This window comes from Enhydra lutris, unplaced genomic scaffold (genome assembly GCF_002288905.1).
Source record: "Enhydra lutris kenyoni isolate GAN:26980312 unplaced genomic scaffold, ASM228890v2 scaffoldscaffold2, whole genome shotgun sequence".
In the NCBI taxonomy this organism is placed as follows: domain Eukaryota; kingdom Metazoa; phylum Chordata; class Mammalia; order Carnivora; family Mustelidae; genus Enhydra; species Enhydra lutris.
In genome coordinates this window covers 6,881,732-6,899,476 of record NW_019154086.1, presented here as the reverse complement: position 1 = coordinate 6,899,476, position 17,745 = coordinate 6,881,732, and the positions used below count along the sequence as shown (strand labels likewise).

At 36.9% G+C, this 17,745-nt stretch overlaps 1 protein-coding gene across 5 annotated transcripts in view; it reads left to right on the top strand.

The window, feature by feature from the left end:
- The window catches only part of LOC111147960 (VPS8, CORVET complex subunit), a 245,202-nt gene that overhangs the window by 39,836 nt on the left and 187,621 nt on the right, over positions 1 to 17,745 (top strand). For all 5 annotated transcript variants that reach the window (XM_022504289.1, XM_022504266.1, XM_022504272.1 and 2 more), the window contains 5 exons: positions 5,890 to 5,964; positions 6,855 to 6,890; positions 8,225 to 8,315; positions 8,730 to 8,776; positions 9,746 to 9,835. In XM_022504289.1, the coding sequence (XP_022359997.1) occupies positions 5,890 to 5,964; positions 6,855 to 6,890; positions 8,225 to 8,315; positions 8,730 to 8,776; positions 9,746 to 9,835 (339 nt within the window). The remainder of the gene's footprint in view (positions 1 to 5,889; positions 5,965 to 6,854; positions 6,891 to 8,224; positions 8,316 to 8,729; positions 8,777 to 9,745; positions 9,836 to 17,745) is intronic.

Genomic DNA, 17,745 nt, shown 5'->3' with positions numbered 1-17,745 from the left:
TTATTAGAAATGGTGTTAGACTTTGAACTTGCAGTTTTGGCCAACATGGAATAATGGGCACTGGATTTACTCTCCTGTATAAAAGGAAAAAAAAAAACTTTTCAGAATACTGGACATCAGGCAATGAAGGACAGCGGTCCCTGACAAAATGGGAAACAAGTGACAGAGCCCTAGAGAGAGTTTCCAGGCTATAGCTCAGGGGAGTGGAACCCAGTTGGAGCCTAAAGGACTTCATGAGCTGAGACTGTGGGAAGACTATGGTGGGTTGAGTTTGCAGGACCGGATACTGGAGAAGAGAGCAAGCACTATACCTATGGTTCCCCTTGGTTATTCTGCAGACTACTGATCAGCAAATGCTGATCCTACCCGAGGCCAGGGAAAGAATTATTTGATAGATTGAGAAGGAACTATAACCAGTGCTCACATTGGCTTGTTTATACCAGCCAGAAGGAAAACTTAATGGTCTATAGGACACTGGGTAGAATACTCAGGACCATCTTGCCTCTGTAGTGGGGAGTAATTAAGACCACAGTAAACACTGTTCTGGTCCCCACTACAATTCTTAAAAATAAGACCGGAAAGAATCAGACTGTTTCCAAGTAACTTAACTATCCCACAAAACAAAGCACAGGAATATTAATGATACAGAAATTTCCAGAACCCAACAAGGTAAAATTCATAGTGTCTGCCATTCAGTCAGATTATGAGGCATGTAAAGAAGAAGAAAAGCACAATTTATAGTGAGAACAAAAATCAATCAAAACTGACTTAAACCGGAAACAGAATTAGCAGATAAGGACATAACAGTTATTACAACCATAGTCCATAGGTCCAAAAAGTTAAGTAGGGACATGGAAGATACTAAAGAAGATGCAAATCTAACTTCTAGAGATAAAAATTATTAGTGCTTGAGATGAAAAATGCCCTGGATGGGATTAATGTCAGCGTAGATGAGGAAAAAACATTAGTGAACTTGAAGATAGAGCAATAGAATCTACCCAAAATAAAACACAGAAAAAATAATTTAAAAAAATATTTATGACCTGTGAGACAGCATTGGGTAGCCTAATATATGGGCATTTGGAGTCGCTGAAGAAAAGGAGGGAGAAAAAAAAAAAGGAAGAAATAGTGGCCCAAAACTTATCCAAACTATAAACACAAATTTTCAAGAAGCTCGGTGAACCCAAGCACAGGTAAAATAAAGAAAACCATATATAGATTGATCAAAATGAGTGACACAGAGAAAAATATTAAAGCAGCCACAGAGAAAAGTCACATTAAATGCCGAGGAGCAGCAGTAAGTATGAGAGCGGATCTCTCATCAGAAACAACTCTCATTACTTTGGAGCTTTGGAGTAATCTCCAAAGATAGACACATGGCCAACAAGCATAGCCAAGATGTTCAAACGTCGTTCATCATCAGGGAAATGCAACTCTAAACCGCAGTGAGTGAGCACTTCTCACCAAGCAGACTGACTGTGTAACTCAAAAGGCAGACAGTCTCAGGTGTTAGTGAAGATGTGGAAAAACTGGGACTGTGACATACCGCTGGTGGGAAATGGCGCAGTTGCTGTGGAAAACATTTTAGAGGTTCCTCTGAATGTTGAACATATTCATTTGAGCAGTTCTGCTCCTAGGTATATACCCAAGAGAAGTGAAAACATACGCCCACGCAAACACTTGTTCACAAATGTTCATAGCAATGTTATTCATAATAGCTGGAAATGGAAACCTTCCAGACGTCCACCACTTGGTTAATGGGTAAACAAAAAGTGACCTAGCCATGTAATAGACTACTTTTCTGCAGTGAAGAGGATGAACTACTGACACATGCTACAACATGGATGAACCTTTTCAAAAATACTATGTTAAGTGGAAGAAGCCATAGAGAAAGATTGTTTGATTCTGTGAGATGTCCAAGAAAGCCAAGTTTATGGAGATAGATATAGATTAATGGTTACTTGAGACTGGGAGTAGGAATGAAGGTTGACTAGAAATGAGAACAAGGAATCTCTGTGGAGTGATGGGAATGTTCTCAAATTGGATTTTGGTGATGATTGGGCAACTGTAAATTTATTAAAAATTGCTAAATTTTACATTTAATGAGTGAATTTTGTGGTATATAAATTATACCTCAGTACTGTTATGTAACAAGAGCTATTGACTATTTAAAACAAAAATAATATGTTGTAATGTTTATGATAATGTAGAAGTAGTAGTGTGAAAGACGAAAGTAATATATAGCAGCAGGGAATGGGGCGTAGAAGTATATCATTGTACGGATTTACATTATACATCAAATTGTGTAATATTTAAATGTACAGGGAGATAAGTTCAAGTTACATATTGTGAATACTAGAACAGTCACTGAAAAAGAAGTGGTGTAACTAAATAAGTTAATAGTAGTGACAAAACGAGATGTTAAAAAATATCAAATTCAGTGAAGCATAAAAAAGGGAATAGGCAAGTAGAAAAAACAGTTAATAAGATAATAAATCCAAACCCAACCATATCACTAATTACAGGAAGTATAAATAGTCCAAATATTTCAATTAAAAGGCAGAGGTTGTTATGGACATTGGGGAGGGTATGTGCTATGGTGAGTGCTGGGAAGTGTGTAAGCCTGACGATTCACAGACCTGTACCCCTGGGGCAAATACTACATTATATGTTAATAAAAATAAGATAAAATATAAAAATAAAAGGCAGAGATTGTCAGACTGGATAAAGAAAAGCAAGAACCAATTCTATGCTGTCTACAAAACACATTAAGTATAAAGACATAGTAAAAGTAAGATGATGGAAAAAGACATACCATGCTAACTTGAATCATAATCGCTAGATTTCAGAGTAGGAAATATTGTCAGAGATATAAACAAATTTCAGATTGATAAAAAGGGGTTACAAGAAGACATAAGAACTTTAAAGTTTTAAGTACTCCGTGTCAGACCTCCAGTATACATGAAGCAAACACTGACAGAACTGAAAGAAACCAGCAAAGCCACAATTACACAAAACCCAACAAAACCCGTCTGTCGTTATTAGAATTAGTAGACAGAAAATCTAAGGGCATAGAAGACTTAAACACTACTGACCAACTGACCTAAGTGACATTTATAGAATATTCCTCTGAAGGAAAGCAGATTACAAACTTTGTTCAAGAGCATGTGGTATGTGCACCAATATAGGTGATATGCTAGGCTGTAAAACAAACGTCCATAAATTGTTCAAGGAATCATCAGGGTAAATCTGGAAAAAACCCAAATATTTAGAAATTAAACAACTGTTTTATAAATAACCAATGAGTCAAAGAAGACGTCTCAGAGGAAATTGGAATATATTCTAAACTGAATGAAAATACAACTTACCAAAATATGTAGTCTACAATTAAATCAGTTTTTTAAGGGTAACTCACAGCATTAAATACTTAATTAGAAAAGAAGAAGATCTCAAATCAGTGCCCTTCTGTCTTAATTAAGGAAATAGAAAAAGAGCAAAATTAAAGTAGATTGAAGGAAAAATAAAAAGGTGAATAAAAATCAATTAAATAGAAAATGGACAGACAGAAAATCAAAGAAATCAAAAGCCGGTTCTTTGAAAGAGAAATAAAATTGGTAAACCTCTAATGATATTAATCAAGAAAAAGAGAAGACACAATTACCGGTATCAGGAATGGGAGAGGTGTCCTCACTGGGGAGTCTATAGATATTAAAAGATGTGCATAACTTTATGCCAATAAATTCAACAACTTTAGATGAAATGGAAAAATTCCTTGGAATACACGAATTACCAAAGCTGACTCAACAAATAATAGAGAATCTAAGTGACTGTGCAGCAGTTACAGAAATAGATTGATTTTTCTATAGGAAAGCTCCAGGCCCAGATAGCTTTACTAATGAGGTCTGTTATATAAGGGGGAAAAAAAAATAATGGTTATAGACAAAAATTTTTTCAAAAAGGGACCACATTAACTTTTTTTGTTTTTTTAAAGATTTTTTTATTTATTTGACAGAGATCACAAGGAGGCAGAGAGGCGGGCGAGAGAGAGAGGGGGAAACTGGCTCCCTACTGAGCAGAGAGCCTGATGAGGGGCTCTATCCCAGGACCCTGGGATCATGACCTGAGCTGAAGGCAGAGGCTTTAACCCACTGAGCCACCCAGGTGCCCCCACATAACTTTTTATAAGACTAGATTAACTCTGATAATAAAATCAGACAAAGATACTACAATAAAGAACACTACAGACTAATGTTCTCATAAGCATAGAAACAAAAATACTTAAAATATTAGCAAATAGAAAACAGCATGTATAAAAAGTAATAGATTATGGTCACATGCTGTTTTTCCAAGGCATGCCAGGTGGGTTTAGCATTCAGAATCTGTATAATTTACCATATTAGTTGATTATTAACGAAGAGCCCTAATTATCATCTCAAGACAAACAAAAAGCATTTGGTAGAGTTCAATATCCATCCCTGAGAAAACTCAGCAAATTAGGAATAAAAAGGAATTTTTTCAGTCATATAAACAAGGGCATCTATAAAAATCTTATAGCTAACATCGTACTTAAAGTAATATTGCCAAAAAATTGAACCAAAATCAAAGCAAAGGACCCTGATTCTGATCAGGCTTCTTCTAGAGAAAATATGGAAGGTGGAGGAACATGTTAAAAGATTCCATGTGGATGCAGTTAGCAAAATCTAGATAGTAAGAAACTATGAAAAAAGTATCCAGTTTCTCAGCAGTAAATTTCAAGGAAAATAAAGGAGTGAGATGGATAAACTTAAAAGAGCGTTAAGAGACCTATCAGCCAGCTCCGATAATGTGGCCCTTGGTCGGATCTTGATTTAGACACACGAAATGTAGAAAAAGCAAAAACAAAATAACAAAAACCTCAACAATATTTGATATTTTGAGACCATTTACAGTCCAAACACTGCATATTTCATATTGAGGATTTTTACTTATTTTATTTTTATTTCATATTGTTAATTTTGAAAAGTAGACTAATGCAGTTGTGGTTATGACTGATTTATTATGCATATACTGAATTTTTATAAATACTCAAAATCTGAGAATCATCTCAGAATTATTCTGTGTATAGGGTAGTCCGTGGGAGTACAGGTGGGGCAAGATTGGAGATGATATTGTAATTGATGAGGCTGGTTAATGGCTGCAGAGTGTTCCTCGTATATTCTCCCCACCTTTGTATACATTTTTAAATTTCATAGTGAAAAGTTACCAGTTATTGTGGTTATCAGTTATTGACCATTTATATACTTGGGGACATATACAAATATTAACGTAGTTAAATTCCACAGAAACTGCAGGGTTTTTCAAAGATGGGATAACTGAATGTCAGAAGTTTGAAAGTTGTGTGGAGTAGGGTCATACCTTCAGTAGCAGAGTCAAAATTCACAATCCAAATTTATCACACGATAGGTTTTCTCTTTAGCTGGGCTAGTCTGACTCCCGTATGTTACGCTGCTTTGTCTTCCTGTTTTTCCTTGTGTTTTAGGTTGATGTTGATTTCAAAGAGCTTAGAGGTACTGTTTTCAAATGGCCATGCTATTCAGTCAATGTCTGTCTTCCAATAATGGGAAGATTGCAACAGTTTCCCTTTAGATTTTGAAAGTTGGCATATTCCTCCCATGTCTCTCTTTTCTGAAAAGTAAAATGACCATATGTAAGCAGGGAATTAACTTTTTGCACTTTGTCTTTTCTGCTACTTCCTCTGACAGACTGGCACTTGACTGACATCTTTTCCCCACTAATTTATGGAATAAAACTATGTTGACCTAAAATTTTAGTCTGTGTACTTGACATTCTTTAAAACTTAATGAGACTTCTAATGCATGTGATTTTTACCTTTTTTTTTTTTTTTTATAGGCTTTGGTTGGTGAGAAGGCTTGTTATCAATCCATCAGTAGCTACGGTGGTCAGATCTTTTATTTGGGGACAAAAGTAAGCTCCTCTGCTCTGTAACTTGGCATTTGTTTGTGTCAGGATAGTTGGGGCTAAGGAGGTTTCTGGTAAAGAGAGCTGGGCATTGTAAAGTGAATATTGATAGCAGTAATCTAAAACTTTTAGGGGATATATATATATATATATATATGATGTAATTTTTTTTTTAAGGGGATTTTTTTTTCTTACAAGTAAGCTCTACAGCCAATGCAGGCCTTGAACTCACAATCCCAAGATCAAGAGTCTCATGTTCCAACTGACTGAGCCAGGCAGGCTCCCTTTTCAGGGGTTATATAGTTGTGATTTTTAGCTTATTTTCTCTACTTTTAGACATGTTTTTACTTTCATTTAGGTTATCATAGGATGCTTATTTTCTTGATTCAAGGATATACTTTCCTAATTTTCACATTAATGTTTTCATGACCAGGAAGGTACCTTATCATGTATATTTGTCATATAATTAAGATGCCATTTAGCTTAAATCATCAGCTTAGGGTATATTAAAATGCATTGAGGTGTTTGACTTAGAATAGAATCATTGGAATAGGAGATTTTTTGTATATCAGTTTGTTCCTTGCTTTTTTTTTCTTTTTAACTTAGAGAAATATTTCTTCATTGTTACAGTTCAAAATGTTATCAAGTTAGTACAGGGATTTGGGCATTCTTTGTTCCTTCCCTGTGGAATTAACTCCTTGGATGATAGACTTAGTGACCGTTAAATATTTTATTTACTCTTTAATGTGGGCCCTTAAAAACCCTTTAGTAGATACCTCTCATTGTATGCAGTATTTTTCCTTAGATGGAAAATGAGATGTGGGACTGGGACAAATATGTCTCCCAAACAAGGCTGTTAAAGATGATCATTTAATTATGGTTTCTTTATTTTCCAGTCTGTTTATGTAATGATGCTGAGAAGCTGGAGAGAGGTGAGTTCGAAGTAATTTTACATGTTAGGGCTGTGAATTGATAGTATCTTAACATTTGTTTTGACCTTGCTGAAAAAGATTACTTGGATTTGTGCTTTTTAATTTCAGAAGTGTACATCAGAATCACTGTAACTGTTAGGTACTTGATTTGACAAAACTGGCTTTAAATGAGAATTACATTTAGCTGTTTATCAGAAAATTTAAAATAACAGTGGTTTCAACAAGATTTCTCTCTTTTTAAATATTTTATTTATTTATTTGACAGAGATCACAAGTAGGCAGAGAGAAAGGCAGAGAGAGGAGGAAGCAGGTTCCCCACTGAGCAGAGAGCCCAACGCAGGGCTCCATCCCAGGACCCCAAGATCATGACCCGAGCCGAAGGCAGAGGCTTTAACTGAGCCACCCAGGTGCCCCCAAGATTTCTCTCTTATGTAAAAACAATCTGGAGGTAGGGAGTCTGTGGCTAGTGTGGCAACTCTATGGTCTTTAGTAAACTATCCTGTTCCCCCAACCTTGTGTGTGAATTCTTATCTCTAGTTCATTTTATGTTCGAGTATGGCTGATGGAGCTCTAGCTGTTAAGTCCACATTCCAGGCAGGAGGACAGGGAAGAGAGGGCTGGCCCCTGCCTTTTAAGGTCATATCTCAGAAAGGCCAGACAACACTTCCACTTACCTGTCATTGGCCAGTGCTTAGGGACATGACCCCGAGTGGCTACAAGGGGGTCTTAGAAATGTCTTTAAGCCGGTATATTGCTGTCTCAGGTACACATGGGATTTGTTACTAAAGAGGAGGGAGTGAATGAATGCTGTGATAAACAACTAGCCATTTTTGTTAACAGTGACATTCCAGCTTTTTCCTCTTTTCATCTTTAGGCCTTGTGGCTGCCTGTTTTAGTCTGTACAGTCAACTGTACTATACAGTGCTTTAAGAAATTATTTTTCTTAGGAATACAGTAGTCACAGGGGTGCATGGGTGGATCATTTGGTTGGCTGTCTGACTCTTGGTTTTGGCTGAGGTCATGATCTCAGTGTCCTGGATAGAGCCCTGCGATGAGCTCTGTGCTCAGTGTGGAGTCCACTTGGAATTCCCTCTCTCCCCCTCCCCACCCTGCTTGTGGGGGACGTGCTCTCTCTCTCTCTCTCTCTCTCTCTCTCTGTCTCTCAAATAAAATATAAAATCTTTAAAAAAAAAAAAAAGAAGATAGTCAAATGGTCATTGGAATAATTTTAGCTGTTAAGCAACAACTTCTGAAAAGGTATTAGGTAGAATAGGAATTCCAACTAGTAGTTGATTAAACAGAGGGGTCTATCTTTTCTCATTTATTCATTTTAGAGAGTGGATCATCTCCTCAAACAAGATTGTCTTACAGAAGCCTTGGCTCTTGCATGGTCTTTCCATGAAGGAAAAGCGAAAGCTGTAGTGGGTAAGTTAACAGAATACCAGTATAGTATACATTATTTAGAGTAGAGAGAATGAATAATAATAATAATAATCACTCACAGAATACTTTTTAGTGTAGTGTTCAAATATTTTATGAACAAGGGGTTTCCAAACCTAACAGACTTCCAATGAGAAAGGTTAATGACAAATACAGGATATAGAGTTTTAATGTTGCTTTTTAAATTATTTTGTAGGGAAAATTCACTGTTGAAATAAAAAGGAAGTACATTGATATGTGTCCAGTAGATGGGAGATGCTCTTATTATGGCAGATTAGTCATACTTAGGCTTGTTACAGTTATGTCTGTTGTGAGCACAGGTTGTGAATAAAAGACCGTAACAGTTTCAGTCCCGAAGATGTGGACTTTGTTTTTATGCTGGATTTTGCTTCTCTGCAGGATTATCAGGAGATGCCAGTAAGCGCAAGGCTGTTGTTGCCGATCGGGTGAGTATTTTAATAGGGCCTTCACTAGGGTACAGTACAGATTCGCTTTTGGTATCAGTTAATAATTTGGGGGCATAATTAGGTAGATGGCTACAGTCAAGGAGAGAATATATAAAAAACAAGTCAGTTTATAATTCCCTGGTATCATCCTGAATGGTTTTAAACTTTCTTCTTATCACCTTTCCTTTTTTTTCTTGCTTACTCTCATGAAGATGATAAAATTGTAAAATAGCCAAAAGACAGCAGAAAAGAGTAGGGAGAAAGCCAAGGATGTGGATTATTTCTGAGCCTAATTATAGCCCATAGAAAGTCAACTTGTGTTAGTTTTCATAAACGGGTGATTATGAGAAATAGAAATACTACATGTGTGTTTGTATTGCCTGAGGTAGCAGAGAGGGCTAATGTTTTATGATTATTAATTAGCATTAAATTGTTAATGTTAATATTTAATGCTGGCTTTATTTCCCCCATCTTGACTTGGTTGAATCTGTTTATTACATAGTCATTCCTCTTTTTTAAAAATTGTACAAATGCATTGGTAAAGATAATATTCCAAATTAGTGTAAGCATATAGAACACATGAAGAGAAATTGGTCACTCTTCAGATGCATGAATTGTTTTCTCAGTATTTGCTAGAATACTTTAGGGATTTGTGTTCTATCCGTGTTCTTGAGGGAGAGACCTGCAGCAGAGCATTTCTGAAGAGCTGGACTTCAGTTTTTCAGTTCCTGAGCAGCAGAGCTACCACTGAGGTCCAGAACCTGGAGATTAGCAAATTAGTAGTTTCCCAAGCCTGAAAGAAATTAGTAGTCTGGGGTTAAAAATAATGGGAAATAAAGACGCTAAAATTTTAAATTATATTTTTAATATAGCTTGATTCTGTACTATTTAGGAAGATCCACACATATTAATATTGAAAAATATTAGAGATATGTTTTGATTTTCTATACAAGGCTATTTTCCTTACAGATGGTAGAAATCCTCTTCCACTATGCAGATCGAGCTCTGAAAAAGTGTCCAGACCAGGGAAAAATCCAAGTGATGGAGCAGCATTTCCAGGTACACTTTTGTACGTGCTTCTGAGAGACACTGCTGTGAATCGGTCTAATACTGCTCCTTTATGTTACTTGAGAATGGAACTTTCATGTTTTGGTTGAACATTTTTCAGCATTCAGAACTTTATCTCAGGGCTTTTGCAACATTCTAAATGATGACATTTTGAAGTAACAGGTCACATGGGAACAGATGTGGAAACTGTTGCGGAGTATCGATGCAATCAGCTACTTAGTCTCTGTGGAAGGAAAGATATGTCTGTGAGGGTGTAGACCCGTGAACTGACACCTTACTAAAGTGGCTGCCACTTTGCTGATGACTAACATTTCTGTTAACTAGGCTGGTTGGAGAAGAGGTGCACTACCAACGTTTAAATTTAGTTCTGGGAGCACCTGTGATTCAACAACAGATTGGTTAACCACCCCCCTCCCAAGATCTCTAAAATATGCAATGAAAGATCCTCAGTTTCTCTTGGAATCCATGAAAATGGAAGGCGAGGAACAATTTAAAGACCTGTACAACTCTTATTATGTGATTTGTACTGTTGGTAGTGTCTTCAGTTATATTTATTGCAAATCTCTGTTTGTCCTTTTCCATTTTTGAGCTCCCTCACCTCTCCCTTCCCTACCTTCACTTTTAACAAAAATTGAAGGGTCAACAAACATTTTCTAAAAGGACCAGATGGGAAAATTTAGGCTTTGTGAAGGGGCCATATGGTCTCTGTCACATATTCTTCTTTGTTTTCTTTCTTTTTTTTTTTTTTTTTAAACAGCGCTTAAAAAATTTAAAAACCGTTCTTAGCTATGAGACGTTCAGAGGCAGGCTTGTAGTGTGTAAAATAAACATGGTCCTTGCTTTCTTAAAGTTTGCAATCCAGTCAAAAGAATGTTTGTGTACATTAATGGAAATACTTAGAAGAAATCTAGGAGTTTTGATGTTCTGAAGAGCAGGCACAGCTTAGATATTTCCTTATCTTCATTCAATGTTAGTAACTTTGGAAGACAAGGATAGATAGTGCAGTTAAGAGCTGGAGGGTGTGAGCAAAGGATTTGGTTTCCTGATCTGTGCTCTTTAATGCCACAGTAGCAGGCTTCTGGCAGAGTAACTTTTATTAGTTTGGTTGTAGGCTTATTAGATTTATCAGTAAAGTAGAGGAATAAGCCCCAATGAAATTATGAAATCAGATAACTTAGGAGGAAGACATAGCAGAAAGAAAGCGCTCAGGAACAATACTATTTGGCAATAATACCTTGTATATAAATAAATTTGTATATCATTGCAGTATATATAGAATGCAGTATTTTAACAAGGGGATGTCTGTTACCAAGAAATGATGGGATGGTATTTATGAAAGAACTCTGGCCATTGAAAGGTGTGCTTTTTGGAAGAGACCTCTAATAGGGAACACTTGGAGGGACTTATGAGGGGTGTGTGTATATGTGTGATACAGAAACCACTGTGCTGGGGAAGGATGTGGCAGAGAGCTGTAAAAGAAGAAAGGAAAAGAAGGTGATGTTCTGGTGGAGAAATGCAAAAGAATCGTGCATGACAGGGATATAGATGATTGTTTCTAGTACAGATTATAAAATTTACGGAGAAACACACCATAATGGGGATGTGTTTTTTAGATATACACTGGAAGTTTCATTCTGCTGAAAGAGATCTGCTGCAATTTTTGATTAGCTATTAAGTCTTCTAGAAGGTAAAGGAAACAGTGGTAGGAACCATTATTCTGGGTTTACTTTTTACCAGTGATTGGGGAAATAGAATGGATAGACTCTTGAGGGGAAAAAAAATAACCACTTTATTTAAAAGATTGTAATAATGTTGAGAAATAAGCTCAGCTTGAATCTTATATTTTAGAAAGCACATGTTTCAGAAGAAAAATATGGGCACAATCTCATGGTTATAGGCTTCAAAAAACAAATGGGTTCACAAAGAACAGGAAATTCTTAAATTTTGACATAATAACCACAAAAATTCAAAGACAAAGGAAATGGGGAGGAATGTTGAGAGAAGTATCTGTCTACAAAGCACAGATCAGCTATGAAAGATGGAGAGAGGCAGATAATCAAAGATACATGTCAAAGGCATCATGAACCTATAAGAAAGGAAAATAGTCCCTGGGCTGTGCCTACCAAAATGCTGAGGGCTACCAAAAAGGGATTTTGACCAAGATACACTGAAGATCTACTACATGCCAAGTACTATGTAAAGTTTTTTGTTTTTTTTTTTAATAATTTTTATTTAGTTCTCACAACAGCTCCATGAAGATGGATGCTGTTTTTAATCCCCATTGCATGGATGAGGGAAGTTGAGCTGGGAGAACTTGGGTGATTTTCCAGGGTAGCAATGCTCGTAAGTGGTGAGGTCAGTACTCCAGTCTAGGCCTTTCTGGTTTCGCCCAGCTCCTAACTAACTGTTGTTTTACATAATTGTTTTTCAGAGCAAGTGTAGGGAAAGGACCCATGAGAAAAGGTGACTGATGTTAACAGGTGACCAAGAATGAGAATTACAGCAAACATCGAACCCATTTAATGCTCACTTTGTGGTAGGCACTGTTAATGCTTTACACATAGTAACTCATTTCATTCTTCCATAACTCTGTAAGGTGGGTACTGTAATTATTCACATTTACAGATGAGACTGAGGGACAGAGAGGTTAAGTAACCTGTTCCAGGTTACACAGTTCATAAATGATAGAGCTGGGATTAGAATCCAGGAAGTTAGGCTTCAGAGTACACGTCTGGATTGCTATACTGTACTAAAGAACGGCGCTTCTTATTTTCCTTCCAATTTCATGAGCACTCAGAGAGCATGGTCTTTAGATTGGAAAAGCCTAGTTAAAAATACATTAAAGGAAAAGCTGAAGCCCAGCAAATGTGACATATAGTTCGTTGCATAATGATTGTTTAAATCTCAAAACCCAGTGGAATTATAACCCAGATACTGTTTGAACAATCTGTGTTGCTATTCATAGTTTTTAAGTAACTTTGGATTCATTTTTAAATAAAGTATGTTCAATTAAGCATGGATGCCTACGCAGAATAGACACAATTTATTTCACTCAGGAGGACAATTTTATTCTGGAAAAGGTGATCTTCAGCCCATTAGGATGAGTGAAATATATGTATGGTTGGCTACAAGTCCTCCATTTTAAGTGTTTAGTCTTAAATAGTTGATCGTGAAATCATTAAATAGGTTGATTCTTAAAGTGGATCTTTTTAAAAGGAAGAGGACTTAAGAAAGTATGCAGTGTGGTTTATGAACATTTTATGAGTTCACTTGAAAATGACCACATTAAGCTTATAAATTACCTTTTTTGAAAGGAATATGAGGACAGTATATTCATGGAATGCCTATTACATGATACTTTGATTTCATTCAGGCATTTATCTAAATTTTCCATTATCCTAATGGCTGAAATAGATTACCGAGTAGTAAATTGGTAAATAGTAAATAGATTTGCAGCTAGATAAACATCCCTACCCAAAAGAATATTCTTTGGTGGCTTAGTATTAATTGCATTTCAGGGCTCTTTCTTATCCCATTTTTTATGATTGATCTGGATGAAGATTTAGTGAGTGGCCTGTGAAATTTAGGTGGCACTAAGAATCAAGGTTCAGAATGATCTTGACAGATTGCTGTCAAAATTGTTACGAGGTGAAATTTAACAAGGATGAATGTCAGGGCTGCATTAGATCCAAATAATCAAATTACATGAGTACTGGATTGGGAAGATCTCGCTGGACAGGACTTCAGTTGACCACAAATTTAGCCAATAGTGTAGGGAGGCCCAGATAAAGGTAAGTAATAGTACCACTGTTGGAAATAAAAGTTCTGAGATACTTTATGGACTATTGACAGATTAAGCTACATCCCATGACCAGGATGGTAGGAGATTTAAAGAACAGCATTTGAAAAAAACTGTACTGGGTTTGTTTAATCTGATGGCTAGGTAAGTGGAGACATGCCTGCCTTCAGATGAGGAAGGGCTTCAGTATGGGGATTTACTGTATTACAGCAGAAGGAAGGATGGTATCAGTGGATAGAAATTAGGAAGAGGTGTATTTCAGTTCAAAATTACCCAGGGAAAATGTAAAAGGTCTTGGATTTATGTGCCTCCTACTGTTGAATGTTCTGAAATAAAGAGAGGAAGACCAGTTGACCAAAGACTTTCTTTGTGGGGTGGGAAGATCTGATATTTTGTATCAGTGTGAAGAAATGATCATTGGAAAGATAACTTCTTATCCAGTTAGTTGAAATTTATAGTAAGACTGGTTTCTAGTTCAGTCAGAATACTGAGAATTTATATTTTACCAGCAGGTGGCACTCGTGCCTGCTGCCTCCATTTTCATCTTTACCTTTGATGAGGAGCCTCACCTTTTCCTTAGAGTCCGGATATATAATACCACTCAGTATTTTTGCTTTTTTCCAAAGACCAATCAACATTTTGTCCTTTCTTAACTAGAAAATAACTTTGGGATCTCATAGCATTTTTGATAGGCTGTGGCTTCTATTTATCTGAGAAAAGATTTGAACCTATATTTGTATAATAACTAGTAGGATTAAAAGGAATTAAAGTGTTCTCTGTCTCATACATCTTGAGCCTCACTTTTTTTTCTGGTTAAGTGTTTTGCATCCCCAAACAAAGTCAAACAACAAATAAATCCCTTCTTAGCCCCATACCATCCCCAAAAGCCTGCTGCCTCTTATTTGCATGTCCTTTACAGACCCAAACATCTCATAGGTATTGTCTTCATTACTCACTGCTCTCTCATTCCATGTCTGTAAATTCATTGGACTCTTATCCTTCCTCTTAGTGGTCCTCAGTATAGTCAGACACAGTTAATGACTTCTTGAATCATTCTGTCCCTTTGACTTCTCTGGTGTCCTACATTCCAGGTTTCTTGTATCTCTCTTGCTGCTTACTGGCTTGCTTTGTTCATTCTTCTTCCTCTTCTTCTCTTTAACCAATAAGTGTTAAAATTCTTCACAATCCGCTTGTTTTTTATTTCTGAAGCAGTGTTCTCAAGATGTTGTCTAGACCATTTATCTTTAAAATCACTTGAGAGGATTGGTTAACAATGCTTTTTCTTGAATTATTTACCAGGTCTGCTGAATCAGGCTTTCTGGGATTGGTGATCACGATTTGCAATCAGCCCCTGCGGTGACTCTTAAGCAGGTTAAACTTTAGGAATCATTACAAACACAAAGGACTATCTTACCAGTATCTCTAACCTAGGTTGTTTTCTAAGTTCTGAGATCCTTGTAGTAAGTTGCCCATTTACATCTCTGCTGGGCTGTTTTAGAAGTACCTCAAGCTCAGGAACATCCCTTCAGGAAGCCTTTGCTGATGGTCCCTGTTTAAGGGAATGGATCCACCATACACCTAAAACAAGTTGAGTGATTCTTGTCTTTCACTCGTTCCTATCAATTCAGCCCCTTGACTGTTTGTCTACTCTGTTTACATCCTGCCATCCATTCTGCCACTATCATGGTGCGTGTCGCTGTCATCTCCTCTTGGTATAGTACCAAAGCTGCTTCCTGTACGTATCCTTCCCGCGCTTGGTTCTAGAGAAAAAAACGTGTATTAGGGCTCCTGGGTGGCTTAGTGGGTTAAGCCTCTGTTTTCGGCTCAGGTCATGATCCCAGGATCCTGGGATCGAGCCCCACATCGGGTTCTCTGCTCAACAGGGAGCCTGCTTCCCCCCCCCACCGCCTGCTGCTCTGCCTACTTGTTATCTCTGTCAAATAAATAAATAAAATCTTTAAAAAAAAAAAAACAAAAAAAATGTGTATCAGTGGTAGGCACGAGACTCTCTGGGGTTTAAGATATTTTAAAGACCATTGTCCTGGAGTAAAGACTAAATTCCCTAGCAGTCTCTAAGGGTCTTCATTATATATCCCCCCACTCCCCCATTCTCTGTGTCCCTACCATATTAGAGATTTCAGTCTCTTGATATCCCTATTCTCTCTTAACTCAGCACCTTTTCCCATGGTGTTCTCCCCACATAAAAATTCTTTCCTACTTATTTTAGCTTAACCAGGTCCTGTTTATTTTCAAGTCTGAGCTTAAATGTCACTTCCTCTGACTCCCAGATTAAGTCAGGAGCATTTATTTGTAAAATGCCATGCACTTAAATTACTTACGCAGTGTCAGTCTTTCCCAGCTAAACTTGTAAGTCTAGGGACTGATTTTTTTCCAGCATCTGGTTTAGTGCCCTTGATTTGAGAAATATATGTTGACAGATTTTTTTTTTTTTGAAACATGTGTTTATGTTGTGTACAGTTGTCTTGTGCATATGTGTGCGTTTTTTACTTAGGCTCCCACTCCCAACGCAGGGCTTAAACTCACAAACTGAAGATCAAGAGTCACATGCTCTACTGACTGAGCCAGCCAGGCAGCCCTGGGGTGTATGTTTTAAATCCAACTCTGGGAGGTTTGAACTGAGAATAGAACTTAGCATACACAACACAGATGTCCATAATCATGGCTAATATTACTGTGCGCTGTGTGCCTGGCAAGTATCTCATTTAATCTTCATAACATGCTTGAATAATTATATATCCATTTTACAGATGTTTACAGGTATAAACAGACACACAGAGGGTTGAATAACTTCCCTGACATCATACAACCAGTAAATAGAATCATGATAGGCATCCAGGCTGGCTGGCTCAAGGAGCCTTCGCCCTGTACTCTGCTAGGTTTCATGCACACTTTATATTCTTTGATTATCTGAGACCAGTATGTTGTTAAATAGTTCACTTTGAAAAAGAGAGGACTAAGTAATATATGTTTTAGGAAGATATTGAAATATATAAAAAAGTAAAAATATGAAATGAATTCATTTTAATATAGTTGTAGTAATTATATTTGAATGATTGTGGATTTATTTTTCATCTTACTGGTCTTCCATAGCATTTAGCACAGTTAATGACTTCTTGAAACTGTCCCTTTGGCTTCTCTGGTATCAGAAGTCTCTCCTAACAGTGTTCTAAACTCAGAAGCTGGTTAGTTAACTGTGGAAGCAGTTTCATGTTTTTTGGAATATTTTTATCTTGCTACACTCATGTTTGTTTATGAAACAAGGTAGAGGTATAAAGAAATGTGAGGCATTTTAATTATATGAAGCAAGCTAATTAGGATTAGAAAAATAATATCACTTTAAAAGATCTTAAAAGTAAAGCCTTACATTAATTGTTCTTAGGCTCTCCTTCCTGCTTCATTTCCCCCTCCATGAGAAGCTGGTCATTCAAGGCCATGGTTGTAGCAGCTGTTGGCATATGTTTTTATATCAGGAGTTCATGCCAAAGAGTGAACAGAGACTGAAAGCTGAACGCAGAGTGAAGCAATAGGAGGCTTCTTTGTCTAACTCATGCTTCCTTGAGGGGATTTGAGGAAGGGAAAACAGTGTTGGTGTCTAGCACACCACCTTATTCCAGAGGTTTGATTAACATGTTGGTTCTGGGGAGTTAGGTCTTTCCTAGAAGATTGTTTTGTTATCATACTTGGAAAAAAAGAAGGAAAAGTATCCATACACGTACAGAGAGACACTTATATCTGCATAGCTGCTCATGGTGTTTGTATACTAATACTAGAATACAGCTGCCTACCTCTGATAGCCCGTGGAGATAGATCTATTGGCCTGTCTGTGTGTGTGTGTGTTTAGGAATGCCTATCTATTCTGTATACACATACATGTACACACACACAGACATACACACACACACACACACACACACACACACACATATTTTCTAGGCTTTGTTAAAATTTTGAATCATCTTCAAGGAATTCAGTTTCCATTGCCTGGTTGACTTCTAGAATACAAATTATGAGAATGAATGCCACTGCTCCAAAAAGCAAAGGAATCTGTATTTGCTATCTCATTTCTTGTCACATCATCCCT